Genomic DNA, 17,500 nt, shown 5'->3' on the forward strand with positions numbered 1-17,500 from the left:
AGCATGACAAAAGCAGTAATCAACTGTTGTTATTAAACCAGAACTTTTCTTCCTCCTCCCAGCCCAGAAGGCACCGAACACAGGATTTTTGTGAATTTATACCCTAAACCAAACATTGCACTTCATATGTATTTAATGATCTGTAACTGTATGACTCAGTAGCCAAAGGTTCAGATGCTCACAACGGAAGGTGGCAGGCCCAGCTGATTGCCGGTTGTAGACCCAGCAGCATTATGAGCAGCTGGAGAGAGGCTGGACGTCTGTATTCAGCACTGCTGCAGCTGCTACCCCAACCCTACACACCCCTGTGGTGCTCACCGAAGATGCTGGCAACTGGAGAGGATCAAGAAACTTAATGAGGATTGGAAAATATACATTGCAACAAAATCTCCGTTCAGCTTAACTAGGGTTACAATTGTGCAGGCAGCCCAAATGAAGAAACAGCCTGTTAGTGCCAGAAGGAAGGGAAATCACCCTTCCTTTTCATACCCACTTCTTCCTCCTCCTCTTTTCTCCTGTTTTCAGCCACACCCTCCCTACCCCTGCTCTGGCCAGCACTGGTGCTTGCGAGATCCTTCTGTTGCTGGTTTGGCTCTCTAACCCAGCAGAAAAAACATTCCTGTTTTTTGGTGGATTCGATTTCTGCTGCACCACCGAGTTAAGCTGTCCCATGGAAAAGCTGGACAAATGCTGGGACTGGCTGAGGACAGGAGAAAGAGACTGGAGGTAGGAGCAGAGCCCCTTCCTTAGTGCTGGCAAACAAACTGTTTCAGTGAATACCCTGGTTTCTTACCTGAAGGTCCAGGGTGCTCAGCACATTTAATTATCTACATGATGAACAAGATTTGACAATGGGCAGTCCAGTGAAGAAGGATTTTAAAGACTGGAAATTGATGCTAGAGAAGTCCGTGCTATAAAATAAGGCAAATGTGGAATAATTAGGGTAATTGAGTATGAAAGCCTCTTTCTGAGCTTGTTTCCCTGTCACTTGTCATCACGGCTTCCCCACGGGAGCTGCTTCAGAAGCGCTCTGCTCCAGGTGCTGACGTGGGCACCCCCGGCTCTGACGTGGGCACCCCCGGCTCTGACGTGTCGTGACGTCAGCACCCGGCTCTGACGTGTCGCAACTCCCCGGCACGGCCGGGAAACATGCAAACCAGAGAAAACAAGGCAGTTACCGGGGCGTGCTTAATTACCGGGGCGGGGGGCGGCGGAAACTGAAAAATGAATAAGAAAGGATACTTTTATGAAGGTGACAGCTGTGCGCCAATAAAGGTAAATGATCGCTGACAAGGCAGCGCAAAAATGAAGAATGAGTAAAACGAGCGAGCGGAGCAGCGCCACCGCCCCCGGCTGCCCGCCCTTCCCCGCGCCGCCCCTCCGCCCCACAGCCGCCGGCACAGACCCCCGGCCCCGGCCCCTTCCCCGCCCGCCGGGCCCGGCCCCCTCCCGCCGCTCGGAGCATGCGCGGGGCCCGGCCAGTTCCGCCACCGCCCCCGTTCCGCTCATAGCGGCGTTGCCGGGACTTGGTGCAGCCGCCGCCGCTTCTCTCCCCGCTGAGGGCCCCGCTGCCGCCTGGGCCGGAGGTAAAGGAGGGGCTGGGGGGGGACCTTTCCCCGCGGGCCTTCGTTGGCGGGCCGGGGGCGGCGGCCCATCCTCGGCGGCGTGAGGGGGGAGCGAGGCGGGGGGGCCGCGGGCATGGCGGAGCGGGGAGGGGCGCGGCGAGGGCGGCCGGTGCGAGGTGGCTTCGCCGTGCCGCTGGCGAGGGCAGCGCTTGTCCCCGCTGCCGCCGGCGAGCCGCGTCGTGCTCCTGTGGGGCGGCGGCGCAGTGCGGGGCGACCCGCTCCCCGGAGCCGGCCGGGGGAGGCTGCGGCTGCCGGGCGAGAGGGGCCCGGCTCCCCGAGGGGCTCCTTGGGCCGCGGCCGGAGAAAACGGCGAGGAAATAGCCGCCCGTGTGCCTGTCTGCGCACCCTCCCGCGGTCTTGTGTTCGGGGGTGGGACTGCCTTCTGACCTCTCGTTCAGGCCGCAGGGTCATTGCCCAAGGACCGTGTTTCTCGGCCGGTGTCTGTAAGGAACTCGGGTATTTGTAGCGGCCTCTTAACACGGGCTAAATATTGCTGCAGGGGTGGAATGGATGCGACGCCCCTTTTCGGGCAAGTGAGCTCTGCTCCCGGTCTGAAATGGAGGCAGGAGATTTCAGAGCTGAATGCATAATGAGAGCAGTTGCTCAGAGGCTAATTAGATACGGCTCAGAAGGGAAACTCTGAGTTATTGGTGGAGAACGTGTCTTGCAAAACAGTTCCCCGGTTCCTGCTGTCTTAGCCTGCCCTCCAGGTGGTTTTGCCCTGGATCGGCTTTCAAGATCAACTTTTGGATTCATGAGCGTCTACTCAAGTGGAAGTGGAAACCAGTGTTTCAGTTCAGGTGCTGGCTTTGTGGCCTGCTGTCATCTCTACATGCGCCACAGGCAGAAAACACTCGTGGGTGGTGTGTTTTGTTTTGTTTTTTTTTTACCTCCCTCAGTATTGGCTGCTGGTGCTTTCAGGGGCAGCAGTCGCTACAGGCTGGCCAGGCTTGGGGTTCAGCTGGATCCCACGCTGCCTTCAGCTCTGTGCTTTCTGACCTGGAGAGTACGCGTGGAAGCCTGTGTTCTCCCAGCCGTGCCACCGAGGGCAGTTCGGGATCCCTCCCGCCCGCAATACTTCCTGCTGGCAGCCCCAGGGTGTCACGAGTGACGCCTTTCCATGGGTCTCTGGCCGGTGGCCCAGCACTTCCCTTTGGCAGACAGGATCTGCATGGTGGGACGAGCTGAGGGGTACTGGTGGTTGAAGTTCCCAGCCAAGGTGCTGAGAAATGGGGAGAGGTCTTCACTGCCAGGTTTTGAGGGTCGCTAGCTGAGTTACGGCTGTCCCTCCTCCTCCGCAATCTGCCTTTGTTTTTCACCTTTGCTTTCCTAAACACTTGTGTTCCTCACAAGGCGTGGGAATATGGAAATGATCAACTAAAGTTATTCTGGTGTTGGTGTAGATTTTTAAGAGAGAAAAGGAGAGTATAGTGACTCACATTCTGTGGTAGCCACTCCCCTGTTCCAAGAGCCGTTACAGTGCCTGCTGAAGTCCTTGTTTATACTGTGAATAACGTTGCACAGAAGTTGTGGACAGGTTCTTCCTGCGATTGCTGGTGGTTCCTGACAGTGGCAGTTGTTATTAAAAAAATCGTATTTTAAACTGAATACAGTATTTTTGTGCATTTCACACTACCTAACAAGGTGTGTTACAACTGTCTGTGCAGAAGTTGAAAACTACGTACCCAAAGTTACAAGCTCACTGGATGCAATTACAGTGGTGACAGTTATTCTGGCTGTTTAGTCGGAAAAACGAAAGTAGTAACTGGTGAGATTATGATGAGGGTACTCCCCGGTAGCAATGACAAATGCCTGGGTTTGTGAGCCTTGGCTGTGGACGGGAGGTGACCGGGGAGGTTGTAAAGTAGCAGGATAAGCTGCTGGAGTGTCATCTGATGTGATCTGAGAACTAAGACATGTTTAGATTTGCTAATAGTTTTCTACAGAAAGCACCACACTCCTCTTTGTAAGCCAGAGGGAGGTTGAGGTTTCTGGTCTGGGACGAGTGGCACCGGTAATCACGTGCAGAGACTGGTCTGTGGAGGGGACCTAAAGCTGGCCGAGGTGTGAACACACTGGAGTTTGCGGTGTGGCAGTCGGTCACTGGGCCCAGGGACCCAGCAGACCTTGTTCTGTGCTCTGTGGCTGTCAGAGCTCGCCATCAACAAAATGCTGCTCCTGTGCCCCTCGTTGCCCTAAAACAGGGTGACTTTGGGAATGCACCTTCCTCGGCCTACCCTCTTCTCCCTACCCTCTTCTCCCAGCTGTGCCTCTGTGCTGACCTTGAGCTTGTGCTAGGACTTCGACTGGCGCTAGGATGTACTGGGGCATCTGTAGCGTAGACGGTGAGCGTCATGCTGTGTGTGACTTGACTGGTGCTGGCAGCAGACCTGAGTGAGGGGTTTGCTGTGCTTGGGCTTGTGTTTGCTGTGACCCATTTTGGTTGAGCAAAAGCACTTGATTGTTTCAGGTCAACGCTGGATTAAAACAGAACTTCAAACTAGTTTTAAGTGTGTATGTTTAATTTATAAAGCTTCCAGGCTTTGATTATGTTTGGCTTAGTTGCAACAATTAGTCAAAAATGTCAGTAGCAATTAATTATTGCAAGAGAACTGGCCACGCGTTCACAATTTAGATCTGTTCTATCTAGGGCACGCTTTTTTAAAGTTTTAATTGTAGTTTGACATGATACTGGAGCTGTTGGCCACTCTCCTGAACAGGTAGAAAAGCTGTCAAAGAGCTTAATGTAATATGAAAAGATGTCTGTTGTGTTGCTGCAATATCACATTAGGCATCATTGTGTGTGTTTTGTGGTGTGGTTGTTTTTGTTTGTTTGTTTTAATCAGTATCCGCACTTACAGAAGCAGTAACTCAAGGATTTATGCAGTGGTCGCTCTTAGTCTGAAATTTTTGCTACACAAATAAGGGCCTCTGTTCTTTGGGTGAGAAAATTAATCCCCAAACCAAAAGCTTTTGATAGAACTGCCTCATTAACTGTGTTCTCAGTACCTTTTCCAATTTGCAAAGCTGTATCACACTTTGTTGTCTTCTGTTTCTGTCCTTCTCCCCCCATCATTAAAATGTTCCCATATGTTGATGTGAAATGTTTTATTATGGTTTTGAAAAGTTCAGCTGACCTCAGTGAGAATGTGTGAAGGAGCTTTGGAAAAATGGGATTTCCTGAAGCCTCAGGTGCCCGGCTGTGGCAGAGCTGGGTGTCAGTGTGGTGCCTCAGAGGATCACGTGAAGTGGGATTTTTGTTTCGCTTGCCTTTTTTTTTTTTTTTTTTTCTCCTTTCCATCCTTGGTTTTGTTTTGTTGTATTACTTCCTGAAAAGTTGTCACAGGGCTCTCCCAGCATCACATGAGTCAGCCTGAAGCCTCCGTCTGTTTTGAAACCACTGACTGAATCTTGCTGGTTTATAGTTCCTTTCTGCAATGGGACTCAGGAAGCCAGTTCTGGTGTTTCAAATGGACTTGGGAAGCCAGTTTGCTTTAGTGGCTTCTTACTGGAATACTTGAACTAATGGAAGTGTTTGGATACTTTAGATGACAGAGTGAAAGCTTCCACAGTTGTATATAAAATACTGTCCCAGCTGGGAGGAGGAGTAGGAGGAGAGTGATTAGATTTTTTTTTTCCTTTTAACCCTCATCATCATTGCATTCTGGCCTCTTAAAGTCTATCTTTGCAATAAACGGTTTTCTCTGTATAGGCTTTCTCATCATTGAGACATAAACTTTGACAATGCTAAGGATATTCAATTAAGCCTATTATGCAAAGGCTATTATTGCTAACAAATTCCATTAAGACTGCCCATTTAATCTATCTGCAGTGCCAGGTATCTGTAGTGCTAAGACGTGCAGGTCACAGATCACTTATGTAACACTTTGTTTTCTTTCGTATTCTTTTTTGCTTGTTTTAGGATGTAATGCTAAGTAAATATATCTGATGACCAACCCTGTTGTTTGCTTCCCACCCCCTTTTTTTTTTTTGTCTTCCGTCTATGCAGTGAGACTGCATCAAAATGTCTCTCTATCCTTCCCTGGAAGATCTGAAGGTGGACAAAGTTATTCAGGTATGTTGGGCTGTAATAAGATGAGTTTTGTTGACAGTAATAGATGTGATGATTTTTTAGTCTAGGGGAGGGGAAACTTTTATTGCAGGAGTGAGTTCCTGTTTTACCATCATACTCTGAAAGGGGAAAGACAAACTGTTTACTTTTTAGCTTGATAAAATATGATCAATGCTTATTTTACTACTGTGGGGTATATTTATTTTGTTTTATATATTTATAGTCATCTGTCTTTAATGTGTTGATATGTTTGGCTTTTTTTTTTGAAGTGTAGTTACTTGGTCTTAAGTAGACAAACACGGTCAGTCTCTTCTCATAGTTCAGCTCTCATGTGATGAATAGGTATTGACTGAACTAATAAACCTGCTGTGTCTCATTCCTGGTGTCCGAACCTGTGGCAGAAAGCTTTCATAGTCAGCTGTGCACAAAAAAAAAGCACTGACTTTTGTGATGTCATCAGGAATCACAGACTTGTACTCTGGCTATTTCATGGTAGTGGTCAGTTCTCTCAGTACTTCCAAGATTGTCACATTTGTGTAAAACCCTGTATGTGTAAGAATGTTTGTATCTTTATTATTAGACAGGCTGAGGATGAAAAAACTATTTGTGGAACAAAATAACAAAAACCACTTTAATGGATAAAACTCTATGAGAAGTTTGACATGAATATATTTTACAAGGGATTTCCTTTCTTCAGCATTTTACCTAGCTTCCATTTTTCTTTCCTAAACTCTAAACTGGATTCCCTCCCAGATTAAACAAGAGCAATGATTTATTCTGTGATTCTGGATGAATTATAGTGTATTTTAAGGTGTCTGCTGCCTCTGTCCTTGTCCTCCTCATTGGGAAGCGATCAAGGAAACTGCCCAGAACAGATTATTAACTCTCCTGTGCTGTCCCAAAGCAGAGTGCCTCAGTCTCCCCCGTTTTTGTATGTGTGGGTTGGGGCTCTTGAAATTGTGGGCATTATGTTGGGTTTTCTCCCTGTCATGTCCCCTCCCACCCTGCCCCATTCTTCTTATCTTACCAAAGTTCTTTATCTACAGTCAGGCGATGCTGAACTGAAGAGAAAAAACAAACCGCCTGGAGCCAAGAATGTGCTCCTTCAGCCTTCTAACAACCAACTGCTGGAGTTTATATATTACAATTAAAAATATTACATGTGGTCTTTCTACTACTTAGCTTTAGTGACCACTGCATGAAGTAAGGTGTCTATATGCTGAGTTCTGTAAGCCTCGTTCTGTCATTTTATAGAGGAAGGACTCTTCTTGTAAATGGTATTGCCCTTATGCTCAGCAGGGCTTATGAACTGGGGCAGAAGTGCTTTGTTCATGTGACTACACCTGCAGTCTATTGTGGTGTTTCACAGACAAATAAGAGTAAACTTTATGGAGATCTCTATAGGGAGCATAACAGATGTTCTGTTAAACTAGTTTAATCCTTGGTGACACTGTAATCTCAAAGATCAGTTTTCTGGAAACCAGTTTTTGCAGGACAGATGCTTGCTGTCCTACTTGAAGGTGATTGTCCACTCAAAGCGTAAATTAGGATTTCACGAAGTTCTACCACTTGATGGGTGGGATGTCAAGCAAGACAGTTTGTGAAAATTCATGAGAGGCTGGGAGAGAAGGGAGGTAGAGCCAAGAGCATTCAGTTACAGATCCCTGGTGGGGAGGCTTGAGTGTCCTTGTTGCCATTGTCAATGGGGGAGGTTGCCCTTCAGCGGTGAAGTGCCACGACAGCATCTCATTCCTAGTGATCATAGGAGGAACTAGGGGGGTAATGGGCTGTCTACTGAGTATAGTTGTGAGAGGAAATAAATATTATTGTTGCTAAATACCATTATTTTAAGAGTAAGCCATTCTGTTTTCACTGATATTTTTGGTAGCAAAGGCCAAATGATTTTCCTCTCCCAAAAACTGTGTTATTAAAATACTGTCTTTTTTAAATGCATATGAGAGCCCTCTTAGGGAGGGAGGGGGCATAGTACTGAAAGACAAAGTCTGTATCCACGCTAGTGACATTTAAAATAACAGCTGATTAAAACAAATGGACTTGTTACATTAAATATTCTAACCTATTCTTTTTGTCCAGGATTTGAGTTGGTGGCTGTTCTTCTAAATACATCTAATATTGAAAAATAATGAGTCATTCTTGTTCTGAAACTTTTTTCTAAAAACAACTTCCTGGAGAGCACAGGTCTACCAAGTATCTATTTTAAGCATGATTTCCTTAAAAACATTAAGTAATTCAACTGTCATGTTGTGTTAGATGATTTATGTGCCCTGCTCAGCACATAATGATTCACTATGCATTTAGTGATTTTAGCCATTTCCATCAGACTTAGCAGGCCTCTGTACAGCAGCGTTTTTGACTGGTCGTGATTACACAAGGCCAAAAAAGTAGTAGCTGAGGTACTGAGAAGGAGAGAAACTGGCTTGCTTTAATATGGTCTCTTATATTTTTAAGTCATTGAGCAATATAGAAAGCCAGCTGAGTGAGCTCACTGTAGTGGCAACTTCTGTAGAAAAATCATCTCATAAGGTCTGTTTCTTTCAGAGGGCGTTAAACTGGTAGCATTGGATTGTGTGGAACTTAACTCACAACCTGTAAAGGGCTGTGGCAGAACTCGGGAATAATGTATGTAAATGGTGAAGAGAGAAAAATGGCTGCTAGCTGGCTGAAAAAAGTAATCACAAAACACTCTGCCAAAGGTTGTACCTTAAAACTTAAAGTTATAAAGCTTTGTCAGCCAAGTTTAATGTGTCTTTTAAGATCTTATGCTCTTTAACTTGCTTAATAACAAAACCAAACCAGATTGACAGAAAAGCCGTTCTGCATTATCACTGAGGAAGATAAAAGTTGATCTGCTGCAGTAGTTTGATGCTACTACAGCATATTGTATTGAAGCTATTTATTTTAAAAAAAAAAAGATTGACTTCAGAGCTTCAAGAATAATAATAACTAGCATGTACAAGTAAAAAGAAAATACTTCCTTCTCCTGGCTGCTTAATAAAGTTTTCATAGATTTTTCTTCTACAAGATAACATACTTGAGTTTCTTTGTTTTTAGGCTCAGACTGCATTTTCTTCAAATCCAGCTAATCCAGCAATCTTGTCTGAAGCTTCTGCTCCCATTCCTCATGATGGAGGTAAGCTCGCGTACTGTATAGCATCCTAATGTTGTGGAAAGCAGTTACGAAAACCTAAAGTTACAGTGCAGTCAAAAATACCTATAAATAGGTAGTTCTGTTCACTAAGGGTGAAACTATGCCTTTTTGGAAAGGCCAACACCCTTCCATCTGCCCCAAACCACCTTGGTGGTGGTATAGGAGTCAAAAAACAGTGTTTGTTTATAATAGAAAGTTGTGGTAAACCCTTCTAACTTGTTGAAATCTTTTCCAAGTGAACCTAACAAAACAAGATCTGCTGTTGGTACCATTTGAGCTCTTTTTAACTCTGACCTAACAAACTTAGTTGTCCTTATTAAGTGGGATTTTTGTGGTGGTGGGTGTTTTTGTTTTGTTTTTTTTTTTTGTAAGCTTTAGAAGGCAGCATGAGTCTGAGTGTCTTTCCTCTCCATATGAACTCGCTTGGGAACAAACAAACAGGAATCTTTGTCAATAGAGAAGTGCCCAGGAAGGTAGAACTTAATCTTGTCAGACTGTCAACATAAAGCTTCCAACAGATCTTGGAATCAAATGTCTGGAGGGAAATCCATCAGACCTAAAGCTGAATGACTTGTACCCATTTTTCCTCTCCTTCTGCCATGCACATGTACATCCAAGAAGGGGCACAGGTATGTTTGAGTTTAGAGCTCTGGGCTACTAAGTTATGTTTGGTCTAAAAGGCCTGAAACCTCTAACCAGCATCACCAGCAGCGGTACTGGAACAGCTGTCAAGAATGCTGCTGGATCAGATGTGAAAGCTTGGCAGATGTAACCGGTTCTCCTCTTGGTGCTGTTGTGTCTAAGGTGACGTTAAAGCAGGAGTTTGTGTAGCTCACCAGAGAGCCACCTCTCATAGATCCTTTCTGGAATAGACATTTACCTGGCCTAACCTCACAGACCAGATTTAAGTTTGCTTCAGCAGTCCTTTTCTGGCAGCCTTCTTTCTGCTGTCCAGAGTTGGAATTCTCCTACAATTTTTGTGCCAAATGACACAATTTTGACCTCACCTTGTGTATGGCTGAAGAGTGATTAATCACTCAATATATCCCAAAGGAAGGAAGGCCTACACCATCTATAGGTTGTGCCAAACCTGCTGGGAATACCTCTGTCCTGGCAGAGGCAGGAGAACATACAACATAAGAACTTTTGGATGCTTTCTGCTATTCGGAGGTGTCTATGTTTTGAATGAGAATGTAATAAAGCCAGCAAAGATGCTTCCTGTGTTGTGGTCTTTGAAGAACAAAAGAGAAAAATTGAGTAGCTGTAGAACTCTTGTGCAACGTTAAATGTGGTATAACCCTAGGAGCTGGAAAGCACAAGCAAAAGACAAACATAGAAGAAATATTCATTAAAAGCTTAATAATCAATATTGATGAAGAAATAAGCTAATAGATCAATCTGGAAATAAGATCAGACAAGACAGCTCGGATGTGAAGCCAAATGCAAACATGACCACTGAAAGTATTAAGGAGCAAAAAATTCTCTCAGTTACACTGGAATTCACCTTGCAGTGACCTTTGTGTTTCTTCCCAGAAAAGTTCCTTTCCATTTCTGGTCAAATGTGGATTCTTTTAATAGCTGGTTTTGTACGTGTACCCACAAATGAACACTGGAAACCCAAGCTTTGTGAACTGGGGAGGCTCCTTGCTCCCAAGGCCCCATCCCTTGCACTACCTCGCTTTCCAAGCTGTCTTTTCTGTCCCCACTGATTCGGTGAGAATGGCGGGTGGACTCTTTAAGAGTTCTCGTAACTGCCACTTGCTAAATCCTGCCATTTAATTGTCTGTGGAATGTCAAGAGCAATATCAAGCGTATTTCCAGAGTGATTCAACTCAAGGTCTGACGAGTCTGCTAGTTCAACTTCCTTTCCACCCACTCCCTGTGCCCCACTCCTCTCTGGCATAGAGGTATCTCCTGCTGGATATTTTAATGACTCTGTTTGTTTAGTCGTGTTGAGAAGCATGTCTGAATACTTCATTTGGATGCTGTGAGAAAATGACAGCTGCTCACGAAGACTCTTAAAGCAGACTGCACTGTAGACCTTGCAGCCAGGAGGGTGTCCTCTGCAGGAACTTTTCCATGCCTGGTATCTGGAATGTCCTTGGCATGGTCGCCTCTTGAGAACGCTGTCTTGCAGTTGGTGGAAGGTCACTCTGTGTGTGTGTTCTCCAGCACACCTGGTTTGGGGAGGTGGGGAGAGTAGTCCCCCACAAGCTTTGGAGCAAGGGCATGTCTTCTCGGGCTACAGCACAACATTGTTTTTGGAATTTATCACCATCTATCTAATGTTTGTGCAATAAGGGTGAATGGAGTAACAGAAACTGAAAGTTCTCTGTGAGCTCGTTATCTCAGAAGTGTTCCTTGTCTGGTTACTTTTCTAAACTAGGCTGGAATAACAGCTCGTATTCAAGTGGGTCTTCTGTCATAATTTTCAAATTAAATTCATCACAATAGCACAAGTTTTGTTGAAGTAATTGTACATATGAAAGCGGTAACTGTTCTCTTAAACCAACAATTTTATTGATTTTTTTTTTTTTTTTTTTTTTTTTTTTCTCCTATAGGCTTGTACCCCAGACTGTATCCGGAACTTTCTCAGTATATGGGCCTGAGCCTCAGTGAGGAAGAAGTGCAGAGAAACCTGCCAGTGGCAGCAGCTGCTCAGCCACAGGGTGTAGGTACCAACCAAGCATGTTTTGGAAAGCAGAAGTAGAAAGACTAAATGTATATCTAGCATTCTAGAGAGTAGACTACTATTTGTCTTAAGTACCATACTTGACTGATAAAATAATTAAGTTACAGTGCGTGTTTTTCTCTGGTCTTAAACGGAGCAGTGTATTTCCAATGTTGAGAGGTGGGGTGGGCAAGAGCTGGTGTTGTGACTTAATTGGTATCTGTGGTTTTTTTGGTTTTTCTTTTTAAATATCACTTCATATAAACTGATGCATAGCTATTTTAAAAAGTTGAAACTAAGCTGTCTGGCTGTTTTGTTTTAATCAGCAACTGGTAACACGACCTTCTACTAATTACATGGTAGCTCCAGTGACAGGAAATGATATTGGAATACGCAGAGCAGAGATTAAGCAAGGTATCCGCGAAGCAATTTTATGTAAAGATCAAGATGGCAAAATTGGACTTCGCCTTAAGTCTGTTGACAATGTAAGTATAGAAGTTTGCTTTTGCCTATAGAGATCTTACTACTGGATTAAATTAGTAGTGAAGTTAGTTTACTGTCAGAAAATTGCCTGTTGTGTAATGCTTGTACATTATCAGAATTTGAAAGTCTCTGATTAGAGGAGTACATAGAGTTACAGCTGTTTGGACTAAGATCTAAATTTGCAGCAGCAATTTACTTCCATATGTTTTATAACACCTGAAAAATCCTTGTAAATTTTTTTCACTTTAAAGCGTGAAATTGTCTTTGCAAAGCTGCTGTGATACTTGTTAGCAGTTCAAGATTTTTCTCTGTGGAAATGCTGGGCTGTACTTAAAGTTCAGCATTATTCAGAGAACTGCCTGTGGCTTACAAGTAGCTCTTTTTTTAATAAATTTGTACAATGTGTTGCTGGTGAGAAAAGTAAGGATAGATAAAAAGTAATTTTGGCCTTTTTTGAGTTTCCCTTAACATGAACATAGCTGGAAAAGATCCTTAAACCTGCTGTGGAGCTTCTGTGTTTCAGTATGTTTTGATTCTTACTGTGGAAAATGCTACACTTTTTTTTGTTTGTTTGTTTGGGGTTATTTTAGCAAGGCCAGTTAATATGAAAGTTTTTAAAAAATTGTATTCAAGGCTTCCTATAGGGTTAAAGTGCTTTTTGTAGTTCTAACCCGGGAAATGCTGGGTTTTTCTTTGAGTAACATAATTTTTTTCTCCTCCTGAGAAGGTATTCTCTACAGTTTCCCTTGATATGCTTTACTTGATTTTGGGGGGTACTTTGACTAGAAATATTTTTTTAAAGCCTTGGGTTTTTTTTACCTGAGGTCCTAAGAAATCATAGTCAATAAGAAGTTGAAAAATAATAGGGTTGCAAAAGAAGGAAAAATCTGCCATAGAGTTCCTAGCATAGCCAGAAAACTAATTCAGCAATATATAGACTGATGCCTTGCAAAGGAATTATTAGTCAAATGCACAAAGAGATACGCAAATTTACCACTAGTCTATCTTGATCCAGTTGTTTCAGATTTCTTGTTAAAGCAGAATAGTATGTACCCCTTCAAATAAGGCTTTAATATAATGCTCTTGTCCTATTTTAATTTCTAGAAAGAACAATGTGCCTATTTCCTAACTTTATTCTAGCGTTATTTGTCAGTCTCTTAAAAGACATGCAGAAGCAGACTGAAATTTCAAAAATGCATCTTAAGGAGAGATAATTAGCAAGTCCTTCTGTCCATTTCTGTGGTATTACATAGAGAATGGGAAACTTAAAAGCGCTAAAGTGCTGTGTGTTCTGTGACTGGTCTTCATCTTCAAGGAAGAACAACATTCTTTTTTTCTTTTTCCTTTTCTCTTTTGTAGGGTATATTTGTCCAGTTAGTTCAGGCAAGCTCTCCAGCATCCCTCGCTGGTCTGCGGTTTGGGGACCAAGTTCTGCAGATCAATGGTGAAAACTGCGCAGGATGGAGTTCTGATAAAGCGCATAAAGTTCTGAAACAGGCTCCTGGAGAAAGGATTTCCATGATCATTCGGGACAGGTAAAACTAACTGCAGATACAGGTTGTTATTATCCATTTCTGGGTAATTCACTGGGGTTTTGGTCTTCCCTTGCTTGAGCAGCACTGCAGGTGTTACAAAATCTGTTTGTCCATGTACTTCAATAGTAAATATCCTCAGAAATGTCCCTTTTGTGGGGAACAGTCAAAATAACAGACAAAATAGTTGTTAACTTGTAAACTTCCAGCACATGCTTGCCTGGGGTGTGATGAGGTTTAGCATTTCTTGAAGGTTAAATTAATAAGTGATAGCACAAGTCAAATTTAAACTTTGAATTCAAGAGTTCTTTGCTTTTTTTGGACACAACTTGTATTTTGCTGATACTTTTGATTCCATCTCTTATTGCTTTTTCAAAAATATTCACTGTCGTAAGGAACACATTTGCATTTTTATTTAGCATGATAGGTTTTTTGTGAACTCTGTTATTTACCTATGAATTAATGCCAGTTTTGCTAAAAGTATGTGTGGTGAATCAATACAGATTCTTAATCGTATTAAATAATGAGCTTCTAGCTAGTTGTGTGTTGTAATAGTAGTTCAGATTCCACTTAAGGTCAGTAGCTGTGAGAAGGCAGTTAATACATGATATGACTAAGTATGTGACTTGAAGCTTTTTCAGTGTTCATTCTTGTTTAGGAACCGAGTTTGACCCAGGGGAGGACATGCTACTTCTGTCAGGGCAGCTGCTGCTTCTATCTTGTATTTAATCAAGATATTGTGGTAGTAGATTCCCTATCACTTCTATGCCCCAGTCCCCAACCCCTTGCTGGATTTACTGACAGTTTAATATGTGCCTTGAAGGTTTATTGTTTGTAAAGCAGTAGAATTGTTCTTGGGGAAGCCTTGTACTCCAGAATCCTGTGGTCTGACTACAGTTGTTAAACTGCCTGCACTATTTTAGTTACCTTTTAACATTTGTAGATAAAACTTAATTTTTATTGGTCATTTGTGTGTACGTTTGTGCGGATGTTGTGTGAGGTTTTTGTATTATTATTATTACTATTATTAATCAAGATGGTGGAATATCTGCAGAACAGAGGAAAATGTGTAAGGTTTAGAAACAAGTTTACAAGTGCACTGTGACTTCAGCCTGGAAAGAAGAGATTAAACTAGCAAATATTAACAAAACCCAACTATTTTTCATTGTAGTTGATGTATGAGTCTCTCAGAGTACAATTACTTTTACTCAGTCAAAGATGCTGCAATAATTATGTGGTACTTTCTGTGGTTTAGTAGACTAACATAGTTTTACATGTTAAATGTCTTTTTCCTTCCTTGTAGGCCTTTTGAACGAATTATTACTATGCATAAGGACAGCACAGGACATGTTGGTTTCATATTCAAGAATGGAAAAATAACCTCAATAGTGAAAGATAGTTCTGCTGCAAGAAATGGACTTCTTACAGAGCACAACATCTGTGAAATCAACGGCCAGAATGTAATTGGATTGAAGGTAAAATAAGTAGTGTGTGGTGAGTGTGGATAGCTGTACGCTCTCTGCGTGTGGTAATTGTATTTTGGACAGGGGAAAGGACATTAATATGTTGATGAATGTTCATAAAATGAGGAATTAAGTCATGAGAGGTAACAACTTGATTGGAGAGGCATATGTTTTGAGGCTTCTTCGCAATTTTATGTCAGTAGGCAGGGCAACTCATTCTCTTCCTTTCTGCATCTACCTGGCTAGTCTCACCCTCAGTTTTTATTTTTAGTCTAACTTTGCTGGCAATGCATAATAAGCTTCATCCTGCCAGCTTGTATCAAATTCTAGTAAGAATTCTGTGTATAATATCTGTGTCTCTTCTCTAGTCAGTTTGTGCAAGATACTGATAACCAAACATCTGTGAAGTGGTATTGCAGGTTCAGTGATTTGCCCTGAAGGTTAAATACTCCAAGCAAGGAGTTGCAGGTCTTTATAAGCTGCGTGAAATGTGTCTAGAAAAAGCTCTTGAACTGCTGCTTTATTAGTCTGCTTGATTAATGTTGCTTATTTGACTTCTTTAATAACAGGACCCCCAGATTGCAGACATCTTGGCAACAGCTGGAAACGTAGTGACCATTACTGTCATGCCTTCCAGTATTTATGAGTATATCATAAAGAGGTAGGTAATAAACCAAGCAGCCATGGAGTTAATTATAATCAAGGTGACAGTGACTATTTTTTTTTTTTTTTGGTAGGTTAAATAAAATGTGCTTCTGATAAGACCTAATTACAAACTTAAAATTGAGGCTGGAGAGGGTGTGGAGGGAGTCTGACAATTTGCTTAACCTGATGGTTTTAGTCAAAAAAGTGTATTTTGGTTCTGTTTTTAAACTATTAATATATTAGTGATGCTCCTTTGCCTTTTCTTCTCTTGAAAAACCCTTTTCTAAACATAATTTGACTGAACTTTAGTCTCTGAGATCTTTCAAGTACATGAATAACACAAGCATTTGTTACCTTGTAACTAAAATGCTGTTTCTAGTGCAACTAATTCTGGTGATGTAAACATGATCCTTGGCAGGATGTAGTTGTTGTTTTTTCTAATTCTTTGGCAGCACTGGCTTTCCACAGCTAGATCTCTCCTGCAAAAATACATTTTTTGAAGTTGCTCGCCCAATTATTAATAAAAACCTTGAGTCTTGTGAGCTGCTGCGTGTGCGGTTTGGCGCAGCTTTCTGTAGTAACATACTTGTTGTCAAAAATAGTGGAGTAAACGGCCAACTTCTAAATTTTTTCTAAAGGGCTGGTGATGACAAAGATACAGGGATCAGGAGCCGTAGTGGTCTTCTACAGTTGCCTTACAAAACTGAATGCCTTTTCCTTTTCTTTAGGATGGCAACTAGCATTATGAAAAGCCTGATGGATCACTCCATTCCTGAAGTCTAAACCTGCATCGTGTATGTGTGTGCACGTATATATCATGATGATTCCAGTAAACTTGGGCTATTATACTCAGTGATTTCTTTCTTCTGCACATGAGCCTTTCTGGAGGCTGAGAAGAGATATGCTGCATCAAGCATTTGCATCTATAATGGCTGGGAATGTTAGAGTTCAACATATCTTGTTCATTCACAAACTGTAAAACTTGTCGCCTTATATGCTTGACAAATGTGAAATTCCAATTGTGTTATGACTTTTCGTAGGTCTTTTATTTAGTTTACTACTACTATAAGCCATTGTGACTAAAGGAACCAGATATCACTTGCAAAGTTACATGTTGTTACCTAGAACAATGCTGTGCTTTGCACGTTTAAGACAAATAAGTATTTTTACTGCTTTCTGTTTGCAAGGGTATATTTGAAGTAGCGTATTAGAAGTATGGCTAGTACTAGTTAATTTTTTTGTTCTGGTAAATACTGTTTACACAAGAATGCCAGCTAAGCTGAATATAGCTAAAGGCATCATTCAGTAAGTAAGCAGTGTAGTGTACAGATACTCAAATCTTTTTATTACTTGTTATACAAATTGTAACTAATATGCTTATCTCTTGCCTTAACCATGTTCTTAAGAATTCAGAAATAACCAAATAAATGACGGAACCTTTAGATATTGTGTGCATGATTCTTAAGATGAGCCAAGACAGGCTTGTTTTGTTGAAGATAAGAAATGCAGTTTATAAGAGCTTGCTGAGTAAGCTCACTGCCTACAATGTTGAAATGTTTTAAAAGGGTAGATCTGGGATACTTCAGACAAGGTATATTTAACTTTTTGTACCTTCAGCTTAACAGATGGAATAGCAGCCTGGCTGTTCCACCAGACATCTAATTGCGTAGCTGCAATTTCATTCTGAGACAGTTTGCAGCTTGCTGGGTGTACTGGGTCTGGTTGGGATGGAGTTAACTCTCCTCACAGCAGCTGGTGTGGTGCCATCTTTGATGCTTGTGACTAAAACAGTGGTGATAACACTCCCAATTTTTTTGCTGTTGCTGAGCGGTGCTTGCAC

General features: G+C 42.4%; 1 protein-coding gene across 2 annotated transcripts; it reads left to right on the plus strand.

The window, feature by feature from the left end:
• Positions 1-1,229: 1,229 nt before the first annotated feature.
• SDCBP (syndecan binding protein) lies at positions 1,230-17,102 on the plus strand. 2 transcript variants are annotated; one of them, XM_065628762.1, is made up of 9 exons: positions 1,230-1,275; positions 5,635-5,700; positions 8,770-8,848; positions 11,428-11,537; positions 11,864-12,022; positions 13,380-13,555; positions 14,856-15,027; positions 15,585-15,676; positions 16,389-17,102. In XM_065628762.1, exons 2-9 carry the CDS (start codon positions 5,650-5,652, stop codon positions 16,441-16,443), a joined length of 894 nt encoding a protein of 297 aa, XP_065484834.1. In that variant the 5' UTR covers positions 1,230-1,275; positions 5,635-5,649; the 3' UTR covers positions 16,444-17,102. The 2 variants fall into 2 exon arrangements, with proteins under 2 accessions (XP_065484834.1, XP_065484833.1); XM_065628761.1 differs by lacking the exon at positions 1,230-1,275 and adding an exon at positions 1,484-1,586.
• The last annotated feature ends 398 nt before the right edge of the window (positions 17,103-17,500 follow it).

The sequence above is a fragment of the Caloenas nicobarica genome, chromosome 2 (assembly GCF_036013445.1).
Source record: "Caloenas nicobarica isolate bCalNic1 chromosome 2, bCalNic1.hap1, whole genome shotgun sequence".
Taxonomy (NCBI): Eukaryota; Metazoa; Chordata; class Aves; order Columbiformes; family Columbidae; genus Caloenas; species Caloenas nicobarica.

What these genes read in the sequence shown, in the direction of transcription:
- SDCBP (XM_065628762.1), top strand. Translation starts at nt 5,650, where the DNA reads ATGTCTCTCTATCCTTCCCTGGAAGATCTGAAGGTGGACAAAGTTATT. An exon ending in TCCCATTCCTCATGATGGAG is followed by an intron (nt 8,849 to 11,427) that starts GTAAGCTCGCGT and finishes TTTCTCCTATAG; the next exon opens with GCTTGTACCCCAGACTGTAT. An exon ending in TCCATGATCATTCGGGACAG is followed by an intron (nt 13,556 to 14,855) that starts GTAAAACTAACT and finishes CCTTCCTTGTAG; the next exon opens with GCCTTTTGAACGAATTATTA.